The 23,050-nt window shown below is 37.7% G+C and overlaps 3 protein-coding genes across 4 annotated transcripts in view; 2 read left to right on the forward strand and 1 right to left on the reverse strand.

The window, feature by feature from the left end:
- The window catches only part of LOC309701829 (butyrophilin subfamily 3 member A2-like), a 329,790-nt gene that overhangs the window by 154,954 nt on the left and 151,786 nt on the right, over window positions 1-23,050 (reverse strand). The window lies entirely within an intron of this gene.
- LOC309703920 (L-amino-acid oxidase-like) lies at window positions 5,903-14,112 on the forward strand. 2 transcript variants are annotated; one of them, XM_082528831.1, is made up of 8 exons: window positions 5,903-5,932; window positions 9,280-9,328; window positions 9,611-9,831; window positions 10,109-10,221; window positions 10,349-10,553; window positions 11,342-11,410; window positions 11,513-11,649; window positions 12,881-14,112. In XM_082528831.1, the coding sequence occupies exons 2-8, from the start codon at window positions 9,304-9,306 to the stop codon at window positions 13,677-13,679; spliced, it is 1,569 nt and encodes a 522-aa protein (XP_082384957.1). In that variant the 5' UTR covers window positions 5,903-5,932; window positions 9,280-9,303; the 3' UTR covers window positions 13,680-14,112. The 2 variants fall into 2 exon arrangements, with proteins under 2 accessions (XP_082384957.1, XP_082384956.1); XM_082528830.1 differs by lacking the exon at window positions 5,903-5,932 and having other exon boundaries at window positions 9,252-9,328.
- Window positions 15,441-20,842, forward strand: LOC309698607 (Fc receptor-like B; the record flags this gene model as incomplete). The annotated part of the gene is made up of 5 exons (XM_082521166.1): window positions 15,441-15,458; window positions 15,591-15,702; window positions 15,891-16,146; window positions 16,233-16,478; window positions 20,799-20,842. Exons 3-5 carry the CDS (start codon window positions 16,077-16,079, stop codon window positions 20,840-20,842), a joined length of 360 nt encoding a protein of 119 aa, XP_082377292.1. The 5' UTR covers window positions 15,441-15,458; window positions 15,591-15,702; window positions 15,891-16,076.

Consider the following 23,050-nt stretch of genomic DNA (forward strand, 5'->3'; position numbering starts at 1 on the left):
TGAAACGTAAATGTGAAATGTATGCTGTCCCATTGTGACGAGCTCCTAAAAATCAGGCTTTTGTTTTAGAAAAGAAAACAGATTGAATATCCTATGATATAAATTTTAAAATACAATAATAGTATTGTTTTACTTACCATATATGAAGTCAATGTTAAAAAAACCCCCAAAAAAACTCCCCAAAAAAACCACTGTTAGCTTTGCTGACCGTTCTGCTGAATGAAGTGTTGTGCTCGCGAGGGCTGTTTTGTAGTAGTGAGGAAAAATACAGTGTGTCTGATTAGGGTGTTTTTATATAGGTGGGGCTGGTTTCAGTTGACCTCTGAGACGCAGAGATAAAAGAGTAGGATGTAAAGAAAAGGTGGAAAACCTTTGGAGGCAGCACAGTGGCACGGTGGTTAGCACTGTTGCCGCACAGCAAGAAGGTCCTGAGTTCAATTCCAACATCAGGCCGGGGTCTTTCTGTGTGGAGTTTGCATGTTTTCCCCGTGTTTGCGTGGGTTCCCTCCGGGTACTCCGGCTTCCTCCCACCGTCCAAAGACATGCAGCTTGTGGGGATAGGTTAATTGGATAATCCAAATTGTCACTAGGTGGGAATGTGCGAATGAATGTGAGTGTGAATGGTTGTCTGTCCCTGTGTGTTGGCCCTGCGACAGACTGGCGACCTGTCCAGGGTGTACCCCGCCTCTCGCCCCATGACAGCTGGGATGGGCTCCAGCGCCCCCGCGACCCTGAAAAGGATAAGCGGAAGCGAATGGATGGATGGAACCTTTGGAGGTTCAGTTGGTCAGTAGAAAGTGTAATTGACAGATAAAAGAGCAGTTTGCAATGAAAAAGGTGTAAACTATGGAGGTACAGTTGGGATGTGTGTGCTGGGATGCTCTTGATAAGGAAGCCTCTTTAAATGTTTTCTGACCTTTGGGGTGTGACAAAGTGGAGGAGCAGTTGTAATGCTCTCCATTTGTCCCATATGTGTTTGCCTTTTTTTTTTGCACTTTGTACACATTATTCTGTTTCTATGTATTTGCTATGATTTGCTATTTGTAAAATAACATTGCTTCACTCACTATCCTGAGTTTGTTTGTGTAAGCGTTTTGTTGCCGGCAAATCAAGCATTCTGCAAATTAAGGCAAATACTCAGTTACATGTTTCTTTATATTTTATTATGTTACAAATTTAGTCATTTGTTCATACTTACTTTGTTTGTCTCTTCAGTCCTCATGAGGGTCAGGTGTGGGGAAACACCTGACTGGCATTTCCTCATTTTAAAGTCCTGATGATGTCACATATGACATCAGCAGGTCAAACCAAGTGGAGGGGTTTCTTTTTCCATAGAGATGCTTCCTTTTGTTGGTGTTAAGGTTTAAAGGGATTTGTTGAATGTTTTTCCTTTCATTAATACTGCCATTTAGTTGTGTAAATGTGCATATTAGAAGTGTGTAGAGGTTTTGTGTTTTTAGGTCGTCTGTGTACAGTTTTAGATCCCTCAGTTTGAGTGAGTGGTACTGGCTGGGCAATTGGAGGGAAATGATGGCCCTATTTAAAGCCAGTCTCTACCAGATTCAAGAGAGAGGAGAGGGCCACATGGGGTCCTACCTGTTACCCCCTATGTGTAATCGAGTCTTACTGCTACAGAGTGTGGCTACTAGATAATTGTAGGGGGTTGATACAGTGCTAGTGTGGCTAGGTGTGAATATGTGGTTTTAGATGTATCACAAGAAAAGTTTATTTCTAAAGGAATACATATTGTTTGTGGTGCTCTTTCAGAGCGCTAAAGAAAGTGAAATGCTCCTAAACTAGTTACATTAAATCATCTATGTCTAAATAACAGCGCTGAGACCTATACAATCCTTAAAAACAGTTTAATTAAAACACATAATGGTTTCATTAAATAAAATGCAATTAAACACTTATGAACTCACATGACCCCTGAACTCACGCGCAAAGCCAGTACACGTGTACATGCACTCACATGGACGCGCAGGGTGGGGGGGGAAAGTGCAGGTATATTACTACTCACCTCACTACTTGTGGGCCTCAACAGCAGTAGAGCTTGCTGCAGCTAGCGACGGGGTGGCCCTGTGGGCCTTCGAAAGTGCATCTTAGTTTGTTGTTTTCTTTGTTGTTGTGACCATTTTCCTTTTTTGACTTATTGATAAAGCGTTGTTGCAGTCTCTTTGTGTTAAGATTATTTCAAATAAAACCTTAATATGAGCTAAACACCTCTGTTTGGTTTCCTCTTCATTTTTTCCTGTTTGTTATTGCTCCCCACCTTCCCCTAGACCTCATTTGTGGGGACGTAACACCAATAAATGCCAAACAATATTTTCTAGTCATTAAAATTGTTTAATTATGTGACCTAAATCATGATGTTTCTTGGTTTGTTTGTTTTTTCTCAACTGAAAAAAGAAAAAAAACAATGTTTCATGATGCACTCTAGAGTTGGGCTGAAATTAAGACATGATTTAATTACTGCAAAGTTAGGGGGAAAAAATAATACACCCTCTTTTACATTCCTCAGAGATTTTGGTCCATTTTGACATGAAAAGCATCTCACTGTTCCCCAACCATCCAACTGTAGCTGCAGAAATCAATAATCATCAAACGAAATTATGACTTTTTTTTTCCAGTCAAGGCTGGGATGGTTTGGACATATTCAGAGGAAGGGTAGTGGATATATTGCATGGAGCTGCCAGCTGAAAAAAGGATGATCAAAGGGAAGATTTGTGGATGTAGTACATATGCCCACAAAGAGTTGTGAAAGGCTCTTTGTTGCTTTTATTATCTTTAGTTTAAAACATGTATGAGTAACTCCAGGTAGCTTCATCTCACATTCATGTACAGGGTGGGCCATTTATATGGATACACCGTAATAAAATGGGAATGGTTGGTGATATTAAAGTCTTGTTTGTGGCACATTATTAGATGTGAGGGGCTAACTCCTCAAGATGGGTGGTGACCATGGTGGCCATTTAGAAGTCGGCCATCTTGGATACAACTTTTTTTTTTCAATAGTAAGAGGGCCATGTGACACATCAAACTTATTGGTAATGTCACAAGAAAAACAATGGTGTGGTTGGTTTCAACGTAACTTTATTCTATCCCTTCACTTCCACTGTCCCTCCCCATCAGAAGATGATGGTTTATTGCCCTCTAGACCTGTTCACTACATCTACACCATAAGGGACACTCAACCACAAGGTGAGACTGATTCTAATTTAAAGCCATTTTAATCAGTGGACTGAGATATTAAAAACATCACTCAGTAATTTGTCTTAGTCAGGGATTTCAAACTCATTTTGCATTGAGGGCCACATACATCTCACTTTGATTTTAAGTGGGCCAGATGAGTGAAACTTTCTGGTAAATTAAAGATGTTTAATCCCTGAGATATCTTAATATAATATAAAGAAGTCAAAGGAGCTTGCAAAGAAACTGGACTTCTTTAAGTTACTTGAAGACGTTTCACCTCTCATCCGAGAAGCTTCTTCAGTTCTAAGGTCAAATGGTGGAGAGTCCCAGATATAAACCTAGTGGGAGTAACCCCCCACAGAGGGACAATAGGACCCCCTGATGATCCTCTAATCGCCTGAGCCAAGGTGTGAAATTGGGTGTGGGACCCAATCAGCCAGAGTTTCGGGTGTGTTCATTGTGAAACCTGGCCCCACCTTATCATGCGAATTCCTGAGATCAGATGGCCCAGGATGTGAGTGGGCGTTAAGGCGTCTGGGAAGGGATCTCAAAACTGGATTATAGATGGCAGAGAGTTGGTGTCGTAAACCCCCGCCTCTGTTCAAAGATGGTCGCTCACAGTGGACATAGATGGCTTCTTTCACTCCTCTTTCAAACCATCTGTCCTCTCTGTCCAAAATGTGAACATTGGCATCCTCGAAAGAGTGTCCTTTATCCTTAAGATGCAGATGGACTGCTGAGTCTTGTCCTGTGGAGCCACTTCACAAGCGCATGGCACAACACAGAAGAGCCACCTCCACAGGACAAGACTATACAGACTAATGGTACAGTCATATTTACAAGCAGAGACAGCGCGTGTGTATATTAACATTATGCCATTTAATGCTGTAATAATGTTGCCATAAATAATTCTGCTAAATATCTGTGTTTTAAAGTTTCTGCAGGTAAGAAGACCGGAGAGCTGCTGACAGCTTTTGCACCTCTGTTTTCTCATCACACTGAAATCACATGTTTGAACTTGCCCACAAACTGTAACGCAAAACTCAGCTTGCTTAATCCTTCGGGTTAACTGTTAAATGTTAAACTGTTTGTTCACTGTGAACTGCATGCAGACAAGAACTTAAGGCCAGAACATGCTGTTGTATTATAAACTGGCTTTTGGCAAAAAAAATGTGCAAGAGCATGCAGTGACAAGATTGAGCGTTACAGGTGGGAACTGCTGCACATGTGGGAGTTTCTTTCTCCAGGCTCGAAATACAGGAAGGAGAGTGTTTAAACCTCCTGTTATGTTAGCTTCTTAGGTACATTTCTTATGGAGCTTCTAGCTTGTCTGTCTCGCATCTGATAGTGCTCAGCTCTTATCAAACTTTAGGCAGTCCTTGCCAAAGTGGGTTAAATTGTCTTAAAACTGAAAAAGCTACGTCCAGATGAACAGAATTTTGGGACTCAAATTATATTACTCTGGAGAAAATGTCTGCAGAGACTCCAGAGACATTGAAGCCCATAGCCTGGCTGTTGATTCATCCCTTGACTTATAGACAGCCAGGATGAGGACCCAAATAGCCATCTAAATCCATGCAAATGGATTTTATTCATCTAATTCCAATTCCCCAAATATGTACAATGTCCTTTTAAATTAGTCTTTTTCAGAATGAGTTTTTCTATTGAGTTGGACATGACCAACTCGAAAGCTGACTTGATGTCACATGTGTGACTGTGAAAATATATGAAATAAAACATTTGTTTCATTCATTTTATATGTTGGTTACATTAGCACGTACAATTGTGAAGCAGAATGTTTCATAATGAAACAAAAAATGGGTTTAACCAGCAACAGAACAGGAGGGTTAAATCAAAAATACAAAATTATTTACTAACATCTGCCACATGCAATTTAGTAATAATTGCACAGATATTTAATGCAAAAAAATGTGCTTGATATTAAAATGAACTGACTTTACCTTTTCCGAAAACAGCACAACTTTGGTAAATAACCTGTAAATCCAAGCACACCAACCAGCACTTTTTGGGGATTGTGCTCTCATGTTGTTTTAGCTCTTTTCGTAAATCTGGCCGTTCATAGTTACATTGTAATTTTTTTCCATCTTCGTCTGCTTGTCCAACACCACTATGTCTGGTTCATTAGATATCACCAGTTTGTCTGTCTGTATCTGGAAGTCCCACAGGATCTTACCTCATTCAAAACCACCCTAGGGGGCCTGTCCCATTTTGACCTCAGGACTCCCAGGCCATACTCAGCACAGATGTTCCTATATACTTTCTTGGCCTCTTAGTTATGGCCTTCCATGTATGCCCTGCCTGCTAGGATCTTGCACCCTGTTGTTATGTGCTGGATGCCACGTGTTAGATTCTGGCCATCATTTGACCCCATGGATCTTGTTTGATTCATCTTGGATAATGGTTCTGACACTCACTAGTCCTTGGCATCTTCCCCTCTGCTTAGCATGCAGCCCCAGGTTATATATATATATATGTATATATATATATATATATATATATATATATATATATAGCAAGAGAGAGGGGGGCAGAAATACACAATGTCAGCTCAAACAGGAAAAACAACTGTAAGTTGTTTGTGCAATCTTACTGGCAACTTCTCAAAATCTTAGCTTATTTGTTCTACCCTCCTTTCCACGGAAAAGAACAGACAAGTGATTGCACAATTTTTAGGGTGCAGACAAAGAGGTAATTCTTCTTAGTGGAAAGCACAGCAGAGGTCAGTTGCTTTACGCTTTACCCAAATGTTTCTTAAATACACAAATATTAGCTGGTTAATCTTTTAGTCATGGCTACCGTTTTTATGTGTTAAGAGACAAGTTTGTGTCTAACCTTTTGTTTATGACTTAAAGAGTAGTTGTTATGGACAGGTATATAGATTGCTTCCAAGGTTTAAACACTGAAGACGTTATTATAAAAAGCCATTTTTTGCTGCTCCCTTGGGTAGCGCTGCATGTTTGATTTACACTTAACACCAGAGGCCCTTCCTCTGGAACTGAACCAGTTGGAATTGAACCAGCAGTCTTTTATTTGCCAAACAAAATGATTAATAGCTTCATCGCTGGAAGCACAGAAATGTTTTACAATAATCCATGAAATATTTTCAATCAGTAACCCACATATAAAACAGATATATGACTGACATTCATGATGATTTTGTTTTTCCACCTAAACATTGCTGCTGCATAAACACATTCAAAATTTAGTAAACAACTGATTTAATCCTCGTATGGTTTTTGGGTCAAATTGACCTGTTTCTGTTAAAAAACAAACAGTACAAGTTAAATTGTTTCTACCTGATACTCAATAGCCTTAGAATTTTTTCTGTGACAAAAATTTCCAAACCAAAAATAATAACTGAGCACATATGCTGCTATACCCAACGCGTTTACATTTACACTCTAACCTCCATCACCTGCAAACCAATTGCTTGTCTTTCCACATTTTCTAGCTCTATATACCTCACACCTGCACATCAAGGGGGTAGGACAGAAGAGATAAATACTTCTGCATCACAGTAGTCTTTCATGCTTAATATAACCAAAGGATTTAGCTGTCAAAGGACTTTAGACCTCATGTTTGAAGAGAGACAGGGACGCATCAATGTAGAAGAGGAAGATAGGATGAAGAGAAGAAGTCTCACACTATGAGGACAATTAGAAATCAGTCAATCCATAGAGGGCACGGGTGGTGCTAAATATGTCTGAAGACCTCAATGGCCACAATAGTTTTTACACATCATACAACCTGGGTCAGTACCTTCCCAAGACAAAGCTGACAATGGTTGAACACATATTAATGTTAATGAAGACATTGTCTCAATCCATTTTTTTTCCAAGATAATGTTCAGGGTTGTGGATTTGTGAATTATAACCTTATGGCAAAAACAAATCACACTTCCATTGTTAACTTTGTTTGGGTAGAGACTGATTGGAATCGTTAAACATATATGTTTTCTCTACTGTCTGATACTGAGATAATGACAACATATGTTGATGGTCTATAAAGTAAAATTTAATTTTACACTTCTTTTTAAAACTCCAAATGGATCAATGTACCCAAAGGGATACGAGAAAGTCCCAAACATGAAGACTATACAAGGATTTAATCGATCTATTTTCATTTGAAAATATCCAAAAGAAGATTATTTTGCACTCAAAATTCATTACTATTCCCAAAGTGACTTAAAATACTTAAAAATGAAAATTTTAAAATTTGTAGGTATTCTACAAAATCTTTGTGCATAGATGCTGTTCAGATGCAATGTAGATCCAGCGTGGCTCAAATCAAGGAAAATGGTGGCTTTAAACAATTTTGAAACTGTGAAATTGAACTTGTCATGTGTGCTTGTATTTCTATGGGATGGTGGTGAAAGCGGTTGAGGTGAAATGCTTGTCTTGGCACCTGCTTGTCTATGAATGATCATGAAGGAGATCTCTAGTAGAAAAACAGCAAAGGAGTGGTCATACACTATGTGTCACTAGGGATGGGTATTGATAAGATTTTCACGATTTCGATTCCATTTTCGATTCTGTTTAACGATTCGATTCTTTATCGATTCTTTTTTAAAAAAAAGGAGAACACTAAGGTCGATTAGCTTAGAACTTTGTTTTATATCTTCTCTTTGAACAAGATAGAAATTTAGGAGTAACATGGCCTTACAAACCCAACAGTGAGATCTTAAGAGATCCACAGCCTACGGCTCTTCAATGTGGTGTCACAGGGTCCCCAGGAAAAAAATTGTAAATGTAAAATAATAAAATAAATATTCTTCTGTAGCAATAACAAAGTATAACATAAATTATTCTGTAGCAATTACACAAGAATATCCAGTAATGTCCCTGCCTACAATTAAACACATTCACTTACCGAAAGTCGGGGGCATCTGCTGTGGCAAATGGGTGCAAACCTTTGACCACAAACTTAGTCACTGCTCGGTAACATTAGTCTATCCTGGCCTGAAAGGAGACGCTACCGGTAGACTGCAGCGAGAACTGACGGAACTGCGGAATTAAAAACACAACATTCATTTAAGGTTATCGCGTGTTTTGTGAGCAAATGCTTTTGCATATTCGTAGTGTTTCCTCCCTTAAATGAAATATCTACTTTGCAAGTATTGCAAGTTGCCCTGTTGTCATCCGTTTTTGTAAAGTATAACCAAACTTTTTAGCGTTTGAGCCGCCATGTTTCCTGCCAGGTAAATGACGCTCCGCAACGTGGTGACGTCATTCGGGGCGACTGGAATCGATAAGGGAATCATTTGCAAAAATGGCAAACAATTCCAAAAAATTGAAACAGTTGGAACCGGTTGTCAACAAGAACCGGTTTTCGATATCCATCCCTATGTGTCACACATAGTGTCACATAGTCAGAAGAAAACTCTTCTAAGAAAATTCAGAGGAACAAAACATACACACCTTTCCAGATAATACCTAGTCTCTCGCTATATAAGGCCATTCATGATAGTTTCTGTCTCATTTCTGACAGAGCTTCACGTGGTAAGAATTACTACTTGATTTAAATCGAAGAAATATAGCCAAGATCTACAGAAAGTAGTTTAAAAAAAAGCAAGAATGCATGTAGTAATATGATTATTATAACTGATTCTTTTAAAAGCCAGTTGTAAATGAAAACTTTTTTTGAAAGCTTTTTTTGAGTGATGTAAAACTAATATATATATATATATATATATATATATATATATATATATATATATATATATATATATATATATATATGGCAGACAACAGTTAGTTAATTAAATAGTTTTGCAATGTTTAGCATTATAAATTAGAAAGTAGGACGTTAAAGCCAGCTTTCCTAAGTAAAGCACAAAATATTAATTAATAATTATGTTTAATTATATCTCTCACTACTGTCCCAAATAACAAAGACTGAGGACATTTCTATCCCAGTGTTAGGATTTCTTAACCAGAACAGAGTAAGTTTATATGCTGTGCTATGTCACAAAAGGATGAGACAGCTAAAACTACAAACAGTTGCATTTTGTTCATTTATTTATTTTCATATGTGTTGAAGTGTACATTCCTTCTCATGTCACCTCAGAAGAAAAGCAGACAAACGTGAACAATGGATCCACTTGTAGTGAAATTATGTGAGTATGTGACATTTTGCACTGTTACTGAAGTAGTGTCAGCTTCCAGATGTTAAACTGTTTAAAAACTAGTTGAAAAGAAACCAAAATGCTAATTTAATACTGATATGTTACAAATCCTACAAAATACTTTTTTATGAAAATCTGTTTTTGAAATTCAAAGTAGCTTCCTTAAATTCTCTCTACGTATTTGCTTAGTTTTAAGCATAAAAATTGGTGATTTAAATTTATTGGAAGGCTTTGTTACATGCTGATGTACAACATGTCCTTTTTTGTCTGCAGTTGCTGTCAGTGCTTTGTGGCTCACTCTATGTCAAAGTCACACTACCAACAGGCTGAAGACTGTTCTAGCTGATTGTTTGAATGACACTGACTACGAGCAGCTTCTACAGATAGCCAAGAACGGTCTTCCACAAACAAACACATCTCGTCATGTTGTCATTGTTGGAGCTGGCATGGCTGGATTGACAGCTGCCAGGCTACTTAACAACGCAGGACATAAGGTCTGACATGAGATGTTTATATTCTGGTTATTTAAAATTTTGTTCTATTATCTGTGACAGACGAATCTTTGTTTTTCTTCAAGCCTTAATATATAATTACTAGAGGTACTGCAAGTCCTATTAGCAGTCCTGGTGTAGTGAAAAGAGTTGGAGATTTTGCAATTTTAATAATAACACTTTCCTTTTCAACGAGATTAGTGTGTGTAGATAAACAAAGCAAGCAATATTTCATACATATTAAATAATATGTACTTGTGTTTGGTAATATTTAAATAAGGTCACCATATTAGAGGCTAGTGGACGAATTGGTGGACGTGTGGAGACCTACAGGAATGACAAAGAGGGCTGGTATGCTGAACTTGGTGCTATGAGGATCCCTGATTTTCATCAGTGAGTAAAATCAGTTATTTAAAAGGTGGCCATTTTTAATACCACAGTGGTGATAGAGGCTACTTCTGCTCCTAGTTTATCTGTCGAACCTTGAGGAAACTCACAATCTGATTGTTTTTTTCAACAGTATTGCCCTTCAGTTTGCAAACGATCTGGGAGTTGAGCTGAATAATTTCATCATGGATGACAACAATACTTTCTACCTGGTGAATGGAATACAGCCACAAAGGACATACAAAGTGAAGGAAAAGCCTGACATCCTGCAATACAATCTATCACCAAGTGAGAAGCATAAATCAGCTGACGCTCTCCTACAGCAAGCATTAGAAAAGGTATGTGGAGGGGTTAGTTCTTCCAGTTGGCGTTAAATGTTTCAACATAAACACCAAAACTGAGTTGATTTTGTTTGGTCTAAATCTAACAGACCCATTTTCAAGCTGAACAGTTGTGTGAATATGGGTTTTTATACAAACACTTATTTTAAAGATTTTCATTTTAAAAAAGCTGTTAAACCAGAATTCTGTAAAAATATATAGTCATGTGAACAAAGAAGTGCATCACATGGAAACTTTTTAGTATTTCGGAACATTTGTTCTTATTTCATACAGTGCCAAGAATGAAGATTGACTTGAACACAACACATTTGAAAACAGTTTAATTTGGTCAAACAGGCATATCTGCTCAAGCCTAATTACTCCATGCTCTCTGCCTGTTTCTTCACGGTAGTTTTGTTTTTATGTCATTTTTTGAAACCAATGATTTTTCTATTATGCCTCCCACGAATGTTAAATTAGTCTCCTTCTGAATTCTGATGAGTGCACTTCGTTAACTGCTCATTGTACATGTATTTGCAGTCACTGCTAAGTTCAGGGATGGGGTTTGGCCCACAGTTCTTGTCAATAAAATAAAATAAAAATAAAAATAAATAATAAATCCTAGATTAGTTGACGGTAAACACTTGGTAAACACTCTAAAAGGTTAACACAACTCTAACATCAGGTTAGACTGCTCTAAGGTAGTTCATTCAGGTATTACATCTGCTTGCCATAAAATTAGACTGTGTTGATATGCAGCTAGATATTTATACATGACATTGTCTCAATGATTTTTACTTCTCTAGGTGAAAAACGAAGTCACACAAAATGGTTGTAGAGCTGCACTGGAAAAATTTGACCGCTATTCTGTGAAGGTAAATTTAAATTATATAATTAATTAATTAAAAGAGCTAAACTTTATTTTTTCTCTATGACCCACTTTGATTTCATAACCAGAAACTTTGTTTTCCTAATAGGATTACCTGAAAGAAGAAGGTGGTCTGAGTTCTGAAGCCATTAGGATGATTGGAGACCTACTTAACGAGCAGGGCCTTATGTACACTGCACTCACTGAAATGATCTATGACCAAACTGATGTTCATGACAACGTCGAGTAAGACCTTTTAACTAAACTAAATATAACTTCTTTCATAGAAGAGTTCATAAACATAAGTGAAATATATCAGTAAATCAAATCATGAAATGTTCCGTTATTGAACTGAAATTCTTATTTCCTTATTTAAATTAAGAATAAACTTCTTATCAGTGCTTCAACTGTTCATTTAGATGAGCTGTAGGTTTTAATTATTTGAAGTAGAGGATATAACAATTCATTGCTTTAACCAGGAGTGAGGGAGGCTTCAAGGACTGGGGTGCTGCAGGTTTTAGATGTGTCCTTGATCCAACACAGCTGATTTAAATGAATGAACAAATCATTTGATTCAGCTGTTTTACCCAGGGTGATATCTAAAACCTGCAGGGCACTGGCCCTTGAGGCCTGGTGTTGCCCAACCCTGCTTTAACCTGATAGCACGTTTTCCTGATGTGATGTGTCATCATTTCTGTTTGAAAAAAATGAAAATTTGACTTTAGGCTGTATTGCTGTCAGCAGGAGTCAGTACCATATTTTTTGGTCTATAAGGCACACTGAAAATATTTACATTTTCTCAAAAATCGACAGTGCGCCTTATAATCTAGTACACCTTATGTATGAATTCTGGTTGTGCTAACTGACCTCGAACCGAATTTATGTGGTACACGGCACTCAAATCTGTCAAAAAAGGTTTTAGTATGACTTTGGTAAGCTACAAAGCCGCACCACTTGATGGATTGTCGGAGCATTACGGCTCCCGTAGTCAGGAGCTTTGCAGAGTAATACTTACTGTGCTTCAACAACATAATATTATTATATTATATTATGTGTGTACAAAATGGCACCTGTTAAGAGACATGCTTGCGAAGCAGATTTTAAACTCATGGATATCAGTCATGCAGTAGAACCTGAGAATAGAGCAGCAGTGAGGAAATTCAACATTAATGAATCAGTGATACAGAAGCAGAGGAAGCAATAAGAATAAGTTGAGTAAAGTTTGACTTATCTGACTGCTTTGTTTTACTTAATGCGTTTTATAATCCGGTTCACCCTATGGTCTGGTACATACAGAGTTTTCTTTGCACTTGTACATGTTACATTTTATTATTTAATTCTATGAAACTGAAAACATTTGAGACCTCAATTTATTGTTAAATTAAGCTAAAATGTAAAATATATTTACTAGACATTGATTACTAACAAATTCATGTGAAAAATATATATCTCTGTTTTTCTTTATTTTATTTTAAAGGTACTTTGAAGTGACTGGTGGGTCAGAACATCTCCCCAAAGCTTTTCTGAATGGCCTTGATGTCCCCATTCTTCTTAATTCTACAGTCAAGCGTATTAGCCATTCAGATGAAGTTACTGTGTCATATCAAAGAGGCCAACAGTCAAATTTTACTGATCTTAAAGCTGACTTTGTCCTGGTAACAACAACAGCCAAAGCGGCTCTTTTCATAGATTTCGATCCCCCTCTCTCCATTAAAAAGATGGATGCCCTGAGGTCTGTCCATTACGACAGCTCCACTAAAGTCCTGCTCATCTTCAAAAACAGGTTCTGGGAGGATGATGGCATCCGGGGGGGGAAGAGCATCACAGATGGGCCATCTCGTTTCATTTACTACCCCAGCCACAGTTTCCCAAAAAATAGGACCATCGGTGTCCTCTTGGCTTCCTACACCTGGTCTGATAACTCCCTACTATTCCTAGGTCCAAACGATGAAGACCTTAAAGAGCTGGCTTTGAGAGATTTGGAAAAGATTCATGGCAAGAAGGTCAGGGATCTCTGCACAGGGGTCATAGTGAAGAAGTGGAGCTTGGATCCTTATAGTTTGGGTGCCTTTGCTTTATTCACACCCTACCAACACTTAGAATATGCTGCAGAGCTCTTTAAAAATGAGGGCAAGGTGCACTTTGCTGGTGAGCACACAGCCTTCCCTCATGGTTGGATCGAGACATCAATGAAATCTGCAATCAGGGCGGCTATCAACATTAACAACGCTGCAAACAAAGAGTCAGTCAGAAGTGCAAAACGAGATGAACTCTAATGGAACTTCGGCTCCCACAAAGATATGTATGATTAACTGGTGATGCTGAATTGACTCTATTTCTTAAACCTCTTTTTCCATAAAAGAACATTGCAGGTACACTGTTTATTTACTTTTTTTCTCCACTGGTGCTTGCTTGTAATTTTATTCCAACTCCTGTATAGTTAATAAACAGTAGCTTTACTGGTACTGCTTGTAAAAATTATTTTAAGTATTAGCATTAATAGACATCTGGTTTAATGGGTTGAGTTTAATTGGGTGATAATTACTAAGAAATGAACTTTACTGAGCATTAACTTTTTTTGTCTCTACGACTTCAGTCACAGCCTCTTAGAATGTTGTTTTGGTTTTTTTTTTAGTTTATTCATGTATTACAAAGTCATAATTTACCTATTACTTATATATTATGTATTACTACATATTTTTTATGTTTGCATCTCATTGATTAAATTTATAAGCGATTTTAAATTTATAACTTCTTTTTTTACCTTTAATGGTTGTTTTGTGTGTTATAAAATAAAATGGGAAATAAAATATAAGGTAGAAACATGGGTTGTCCTTGCAGTTTTTGCACCCTAGACAGATTTAAATTGGAAAACAAATATTTAGAATGAATTTCACATGTAAATGTATAATTACATTGCTCTATATTATTCTTCTATATTTCATATATATTATATATTTTTGTACTCAAATTTGTACTCAAAAGTCTTTAAAGTCTAAATTATCCCCTTTGTGGTCTTGAGAGGCTGCATTACCCTAAACACTAGGGGTGCAACGATACACTAATTCACGGTTCGGTTCGATACTTTGGTGTCACGGTTCGATATTTTTTCGATACAAAAAAAAATGTTCATGCCTTTTTAATTTGTCATTTATTAAAATTATAAATATATATTTTAACTCAAAAGTACAGTTTTTAAATTTAATGATGCTGAAACAACAAAGTAATAAAAAAAATAAATCTATCTGGTCGAGGAATCACTCATCTTTGGAAAAGAGTTTATTACAGAGAAATGGCTCTTTCCAAAATAAAGCTATACTATACGCTTCTTCTGGGCTATATTCTCAGCAGCATATTAAACATATCAGGTCCCCATAAGGAGAATCATGTGCTAACGGCTGTCTAAATGACTCGGGTAAAGTTTGTAGCATGCATGCTTGTTGTTTTTGTCTGCTTCCACTTGTCTTTGCACTAGGATGATGTCGGAGTAAATGTGCAGTCATATTCGTTGTGTTCCCATTAGTGCTGTCAGCGTTAATCTCATTGAAATGACGTTAAGTTGGTAACCAACTTTTTGTCACTGCTTATCATTATTGCAGATGTTAGGGTTAGTAAATCTAATTATTCTTATCCTTATTCGTATTCTTATTCTTATTATTCTTATTATTATTACTTCAAATTTGGTGATGGCATTTCTACTACTCAAATCTTAAGTTGCTTATTAGTTTTAGTACAATTAAATGTATGTTAGCATGCTAATACATAAAGGTATAAAGTAAACATCATTAAAAAATAAATGCATATTAAATGATTAAAAGTATTGAACGCAGCATTATTCTGTCTTTGTTGCCTCTTTCATAGTGAAGTGAAACACTGCTGGTAACTTGAAGGCAACAACTTCTTTGAAAGTTCTTTTTAAAGGTTTAGCATTGCTTTAAGTGCAGAAAGAAGCCACACAGGAAAACGCCCCTGCTCATTGCTTTTTACATTTGTCACGTGCCGACACAGTCAGCAGTACGGCATCATGGAGGTCAGAGCTATGTGCATCAAATTATGTAAGTACCACGTCTATTTCCACATAAAAACTAAACTTCAGTAGTTATGAGATGCTATGATACCTTTGCCAGCAGCTGTGGGAGCCAACAAGAGTTTTTTTGTAATCTCTAACTATTTTTTTGTCTCTTCAGTGATCCTGCTGTGTACACATTACCAGGAAGTTGGTGTGTATCATGCATTTGGTTGTTGATATGAATGATGTTTACTCTTTTTCTGCTTCGGGGAGCAGACAATGTATGAAAAGTATGGAAAGAATATGTTCTGTTTCTAGTGAACCTGCACATTTGGTACATGTAATCAGTCGGAGTCATGAGTCACTTCATCAGTTAATTTGCTTTCATTTACTCAAGTGTTATTTTTTTCATTGTTTAACCACAGCAGTTTTGGTACAAGTCTAAACTGTACCTTTCTTTTTTTTTTCTTTTTCACAGATGCAGTTTCTCTTCGTATCGTTCCAAACAGATTGCAGTTCTTTGAATATGAATCAGTGATATTTTACTGTGAGGATGCTGTTTATTGGGAAGTTGTGCATAATTCCAAAGGGAAAATAAACTCATGCAGTCACAACGACCAGGGAAAAGCAGGATCATTGTGCATAATAAAAAGTGTGTATCCAGATGAGAGTGGAGCGCTGGTGTGAGACTAAAGGAGCAAACAGAAGCGACAGCATCAACATTACTGTTACTGGTAAGTTTGCACCGGGACAACATTTTGTTTCAAACTTAGTTTAAATAAATTTCACAGCAACTAAATCTCAGATTCTTGTCATTCAGCTGGATCTGTGGTCCTGGAGAGTCCTGCTGTTCCTGTGATGCAGGGTGAAGCTGTGACTCTTCGCTGCAAAAACAAAACTGCTTCCTCCAACTTCACCTCTAATTTTTATAAAGATGGAGCTCATGTTCACAGCAGCGCCACAGAAGACATGATAATCCACAGAGTTTCAAAGTCAGATGAGGGACTTTACACGTTCAACATCTCAGGAGGTGGACAGTCACTGGAGAGCTGGCTCAGTGTCACAGGTAAGACCCTGAAGAGGTCATATCTTTTTTTCTTTCTTTTTTAATGGCAGTACTATTACAACTGCATCACTTTGTAATTCTGAGCTAAGTCATGTGGAGGAACCGTGTATGGTATCTTTTGTGTTACATTTTAATATAAGGTTGGTGCAGGCGTGTGATGTAATTGAAATGTAGACACATTTTCAATCATTGATTTTTAAGCAAAGCCGTTGAATCTATTCGTGTTTTAGAAATATTAGGAAATATAAAAAATAAATATTATGAAATGTGCAAAATATACCTTCCGATAATCAAATGTAAAGTAAGGTTTTTTGGAGTTTTTTTAAGTTTTGAATGCATATATGTCAAATTTTAAACAGTGTTGCACTATAAAGAAGTATAAATGAAAATTTAGGGTTGTTTATGTTCCCCTTACAATTTTAACTCTTTAACATTCAACAACTCATTCAGAAAGTCTCAACGAGACGTCATGTGCCACATCTTGGATCATTGCCACTATTTCATTGAGTGCTCTGTTGTTGTTGGTGGGACTGCATCACTTTGGTAAATGTCGCCAGGGCGGAGGTAAAAAAAACAACAACAAAAAAAACCTTTCACATAATTTTGTGTTCATGTTTTTTGGTTTGCTACAAACAATACAGTTCTGTTCATTCAGAAGTATATTATTTTAGGCACTAGAAAGACGGAATCACTGCAGTGTAACAATTGTTACATAGAAAATGTGCTAATTTAAAGTTTATTCAAAAAAAAAGTTGTTGTTTTTTTTTTGTTGTTTATATTTTTGTTTTTTTCATGTGAACCTGTCTGGTTATTAGCTTGCCAAGTTAATGTCATGGTCAGTGTGTAGTCAGGCAGGATGGTGGACCCAAATGCAGGACTCGTTGAGGCGGAAACTTAAACTCAAATCCACTGCTTTATTGCAGGCAAACAGATGAAACAAGGTGACACAAAACTAAACTGGAAAATGATAACAGTTACACTCTCGGGGAAACACAGGTACCACACAGCATGGGGAAGAACCAACGTTAACGATACGACGACGAGCACTGACTGACAAGGCACTGAAATACACCGGCAGGAACAAACAAGAGGAGATGGGGAACAGGTGGAAACATGGCTGGAACTAATTAACCTTCAAAGTAAAACAGGAAACATACACTGACAAAACAGAGACCCGATAACCAACACCTATGAACAAACAAAGACATAAAGAAATCAAAGATTAATAATACAAAACAGAAAACGCTGGGTCACCGACCCAGGATGTGACAGTTAAATTTAGATTTTTTTTGCATTCAAGTCTGTGAGTTTTTGGTTTTGTGGCACAAAGATAACGGTGTACAGAAAAAGTTGAACACACACGGACAGAAATGTTGAGAGCGCAAGCAACACATTGCGAGCAAGCACAAATGCAAAAACTGAGCGAGAGGGGCAGCTATGTGTGTGTGTATATGGATAATAGCAAAAACTGAAATACAGGTTTTGCACGCAGCAATGAATTTTGTTCACTCAAATTTAGCTCAAAGTAAATTTCTCCTCAAAATGCAACATGCCTCAAATTTTTTTTACGTGCACTCAGAATAGTGGCACAAAAATAACGCCATACATAGCTGTGGTTAGCATAACTTAAACACAGTGAAGCTGGAGGATGAATGCTAACTTTTTTCCACTCAATAAAAGTTTATGTGAGGGTTCCCAATAGTTAGGGACAAATGCAATCACATGGCAGGATGCTGTAAACAGACCAAACTTCACACAGGAGAACAACTGAGATAATCCATCCACAATGTTAGATTAGTCATTAACATACTGCTGCATGGGCTAGGCCGTAGTTACATCGTAAGGTTTAAAAACTAACCATTAAGAATGAACAGTTGTAAAAAAAAAAAGTGAGAGAGGTCGACAGTGATCACTGACTGTTTATAGGGGCTTGTTCTGATTAAATAGAACAAGATACAAAGCATTAAAACATGTTAAAAACACAGCCTTAATAAACAGAGTATTTTGAAGCAGAGTAATAAAACCTCTGTAACTCTGTACAAACAAACTAGACCGTCTGGGCAATGAATTACCAAAATGTTTTCTGTAATTTTACACATTTATTTCTTACAATTAAGTCCAAAGAGTCGTGCTGATCAATTTCTTTCTTTGTCACAGCAAAAAAGAAAAAACACTTAAATATATCTATCTATATATATATTTCTTTACACTGGAAAAATGCACCATCACACTCTTTAAATTTTGTGCAATAAAAAATGAAAGCAATATCCATATCACTACTATAGACTGCTCCACCATTTCCTTCTCAAAAAGATAAACTGAAATGAGCTGACTGTAGCAGAAGTCCACAAGAAGAAAAAAGCACGTTTTATTTGGTGGATTTTTTTTCTTTCTTGCTGTCTGCCCTGTTATCTGTGCAAATGATAACATAAGTGTAATTGCAATGTGATTACTGAATTTAGTTTTGTGTGCATATCTACAAATTGTTATATCTAGTGAATTTTAAGATACACCTGGTTGCCAGGGTAACATGGCTATATGTGCATGTATGTTTCAAATGCTAACAAATGCTTCTGTCTGTTATTTAGACATTAAACTGAAACCACCTTGTTCCATCAGCCGTGTCTCTTTTGCCTGTGCATAAATGCATATGCTCACTGTGGTCATGCTATTCTGAAAGGCCCTGCTCTTTTGTTTCCAAAACAATAGCCCCAGGTTTGTGGTCAGCAGTGAAACAAACCTGCAAAGTTTGATACTGAGCTTGTCTTTAACTGAAATGTGGTCTAGTACCCGGGACAAATAAGTGGTGTCCTGTTTCGTGCTGCTGCTCTGTAAAGCCAAAGATAATGATCTGACTTTCTACTTTGGTTTGATTAAACTGTGTAAAGTAGAAGTCAGGAGCTGAGTGAGTGTTAATGATGCTTCTTTAGTAACAAAAAGATAATTTTATTTAGTTATTGGGTTGTGCTGTCACTAAGTTAGAATCATGGCATAGGATACAACATACTGTGTTTTCTGTAAAATAAGAAACAATAAATTCTCAAAACGTCAGAGCAGGGTTATAATGATGAATGGAGCCTTTGCAGTGGATTTAAATGTAAATGTAAATCACACTTGGGAAAGTTCCAAGCATACTTTTAATAATAATGAGAAGAAGAAGAAGAAAAAGAATGAAAGGATGAAGAATTTCACATTGAAGTGCATGCTGAAAATGAGTGGAAAGCAGCCAGTGTTTAGAGAGAAACTGTGAAAGACCTTCAAAAAGCCTGGAGAACTATTGGTCAAGACCATTTTCAAAAAATACAAAAAAATCTGGAATTTTGTAAGAAGAGTATGAAGAAAATAAGTGTGGCTCCAGACCTTTGCACAGTACTAATTTAGTGGACACTAGAAGAATTGCTGTCTATGGCACTTTTCACTGGCTCCTCATCGGAAGGAGCCAGTTGAGGTGGTTGGGACATCTGACAAAGATGCCTCCTGGGCGCGTCTTGGGTGAGGTGTTCCAGTGTTCTGGGAATCCGTCCTACCTGACAAACCATTCTACCACTGTTTATGGAGAACAACACAAAAATCAAAACGCAATTTTAAAATAAAGTTAAGTGGCAAACCATCCTACCTATTTAAATTTATGCTGGGATTATTGTGTCACAGCAGAAATGTGCATAAAGTACTTACGGTTGGATGTTTTGCCACTAGAACACAGAAAACACACCATGAAACTGATTTGACAGTGATTTAGATGTTGACTGAAAAAGCAACAACAAAAAATGATGACCTTACCTGAGTGCTGAGCTGAGGGAATCTAGTAAGTTTAGTAATAGTAGTAAGATAGAGTAGTAGTAAGTCTTTATCTCATCTTAATAACTTACTGTTTCAACCCAATGGAGCACTTTGCTCTCAGGCTGCTGTCTTTCTTGTGGTTCATAGGATGTTTAAAATTACAGTACTATGGGAGGCAGAGCCTTTAGCTTTCAATCACCTCTTCTGTGGAACCAGCTTTGGGAGACAGACACGCTCTATACTTTTTTAAAGATTAGGCTTCTTTTTTGACAATGCCCACCCGTGCCCTCTGCCTCTCACCAAGGGCAAAGGGCTGGTCCCTTGCCCTTGCCTGGTCTCTAACAGGAGATCAGTTTACCATTGGAGACCCTGCCAAGGGGGAAAAGGCCCCAAACAACATAGCCACTGGGATTCTGGGACACCATGATAACGTAGTGATTCGGGAAAAAAACTCTGGTAAACACTGTGGATAATGCAAATAGATAACAATTTCCTTGAAAACTATTTTTAAATGTTTTGCATCACTTTATCTCCTGATAGAAGCCACACAGGAAACACCCAGCAGCAAGACATCATGGAGGTGACAGCTCTGTGCATCAGATGATGGAAGTACTTTTTCCATTTCGAAATTACATTTGTCAATTACAAAAAAGTATAACACATTTTATCAATATATTGAGGTTTGAAATTAAATGTGTTTGTTTGCTTTAATTCTGTTCTTATATATATATATATATATATATATATATATATATATATATATATTGGGGCGGTCATGGCTCAAGAGTTGGGAGTTCGCCTTGTAATCAGAAGGTTGCCGGCTTCAAGCCCCGGCTCGGACAGTCTCGGTTGTTGTGTGCTTAGGCAAGACACTTCACCTACCGCCTACTGGTGTTGGCCAGAAGGGCCGATGGCGCGATATGGCAGCCTCGCTTCTGTCAATCTGCCCCAGGGCAGCTGTGGCTACAACTGTAGCTTGCCTCCACCAGTGTGTGAATGGGTGGATGACTGGATGTGTAAAGCCCTTTGGGGTCCCTAGGGGACTGGTAAAAGCACTATACAGGGAGTGCAGAATTATTAGGCAAATGAGTATTTTGTCCACATCATCCTCTTCATGCATGTTGTCTTACTCCAAGCTGTATAGGCTCGAAAGCCTACTACCAATTAAGCATATTAGGTGATGTGCATCTCTGTAATGAGAAGGGGTGTGGTCTAATGACATCAACACCCTATATCAGGTGTGCATAATTATTAGGCAACGTCCTTTCCTTTGGCAAAATGGGTCAAAAGAAGGACTTGACGGGCTCAGAAAAGTCAAAAATAGTGAGATATCTTGCAGAGGGATGCAGCAGTCTCAAAATTGCAAAGCTTCTGAAGCGTGATCATCGAACAATCAAGCGTTTCATTCAAAATAGTCAACAGGGTCGCAAGAAGCGTGTGGAAAAACCAAGGTGCAAAATAACTGCCCATGAACTGAGAAAAGTCAAACGTGCAGCTGCCAAGATGCCACTTGCCACCAGTTTGGCCATATTTCAGAGCTGCAACATCACTGGAGTGCCCAAAAGCACAAGGTGTGCAATACTCAGAGACATGGCCAAGGTAAGAAAGGCTGAAAGACGACCACCACTGAACAAGACACACAAGCTGAAACGTCAAGACTGGGCCAAGAAATATCTCAAGACTGGTTTTTCTAAGGTTTTATGGACTGATGAAATGAGAGTGAGTCTTGATGGGCCAGATGGATGGGCCCGTGGCTGGATTGGTAAAGGGCAGAGAGCTCCAGTCCGACTCATACGCCAGCAAGGTGGAGGTGGAGTACTGGTTTGGGCTGGTATCATCAAAGATGAGCTTGTGGGGCCTTTTCGGGTTGAGGATGGAGTCAAGCTCAACTCCCAGTCCTACTGCCAGTTTCTGGAAGACACCTTCTTCAAGCAGTGGTACAGGAAGAAGTCTGCATCCTTCAAGAAAAACATGATTTTCATGCAGGACAATGCTCCATCACACGCGTCCAAGTACTCCACAGCGTGGCTGGCAAGAAAGGGTATAAAAGAAGAAAAACTAATGACATGGCCTCCTTGTTCACCTGATCTGAACCCCATTGAGAACCTGTGGTCCATCATCAAATGTGAGATTTACAAGGAGGGAAAACAGTACACCTCTCTGAACAGTGTCTGGGAGGCTGTGGTTGCTGCTGCACGCAATGTTGATGGTGAACAGATCAAAACACTGACAGAATCCATGGATGGCAGGCTTTTGAGTGTCCTTGCAAAGAAAGGTGGCTGTATTGGTCGCTGATTTGTTTTTGTTTTGTTTTTGAATGTCAGAAATGTAGATTTGTGAATGTGGAGATGTTATATTGGTTTCACTGGTAAAAATAAATAATTGAAATGGGTATATATTTGTTTTTTGTTAAGTTGCCTAATAATTATGCACAGTAATAGTCACCTGCACACACAGATATCCCCCTAAAATAGCTAAAACTAAAAACAAACTAAAAACTACTTCCAAAAACATTCAGCTTTGATATTAATGAGTTTTTTGGGTTCATTGAGAACATGGTTGTTGTTCAATAATAAAATCATTCCTCAAAAACACAACTTGCCTAATAATTCTGCACTCCCTGTACAAATACAGGACATTTACCATATATATATATATATATATGTATACTATGGCATGCCCTTTAGGAAAATATTATATATATATATTCCAACCAAAGTCTGAATATATAGAATGAAACTTGAATATATAGAATGAAGCTTGAATATATAGAATGAAACTTGAATATATAG

The sequence above is a fragment of the Aulonocara stuartgranti genome, assembly GCF_965226115.1.
Source record: "Aulonocara stuartgranti genome assembly, chromosome: 3".
NCBI lineage: Eukaryota > Metazoa > Chordata > Actinopteri > Cichliformes > Cichlidae > Aulonocara > Aulonocara stuartgranti.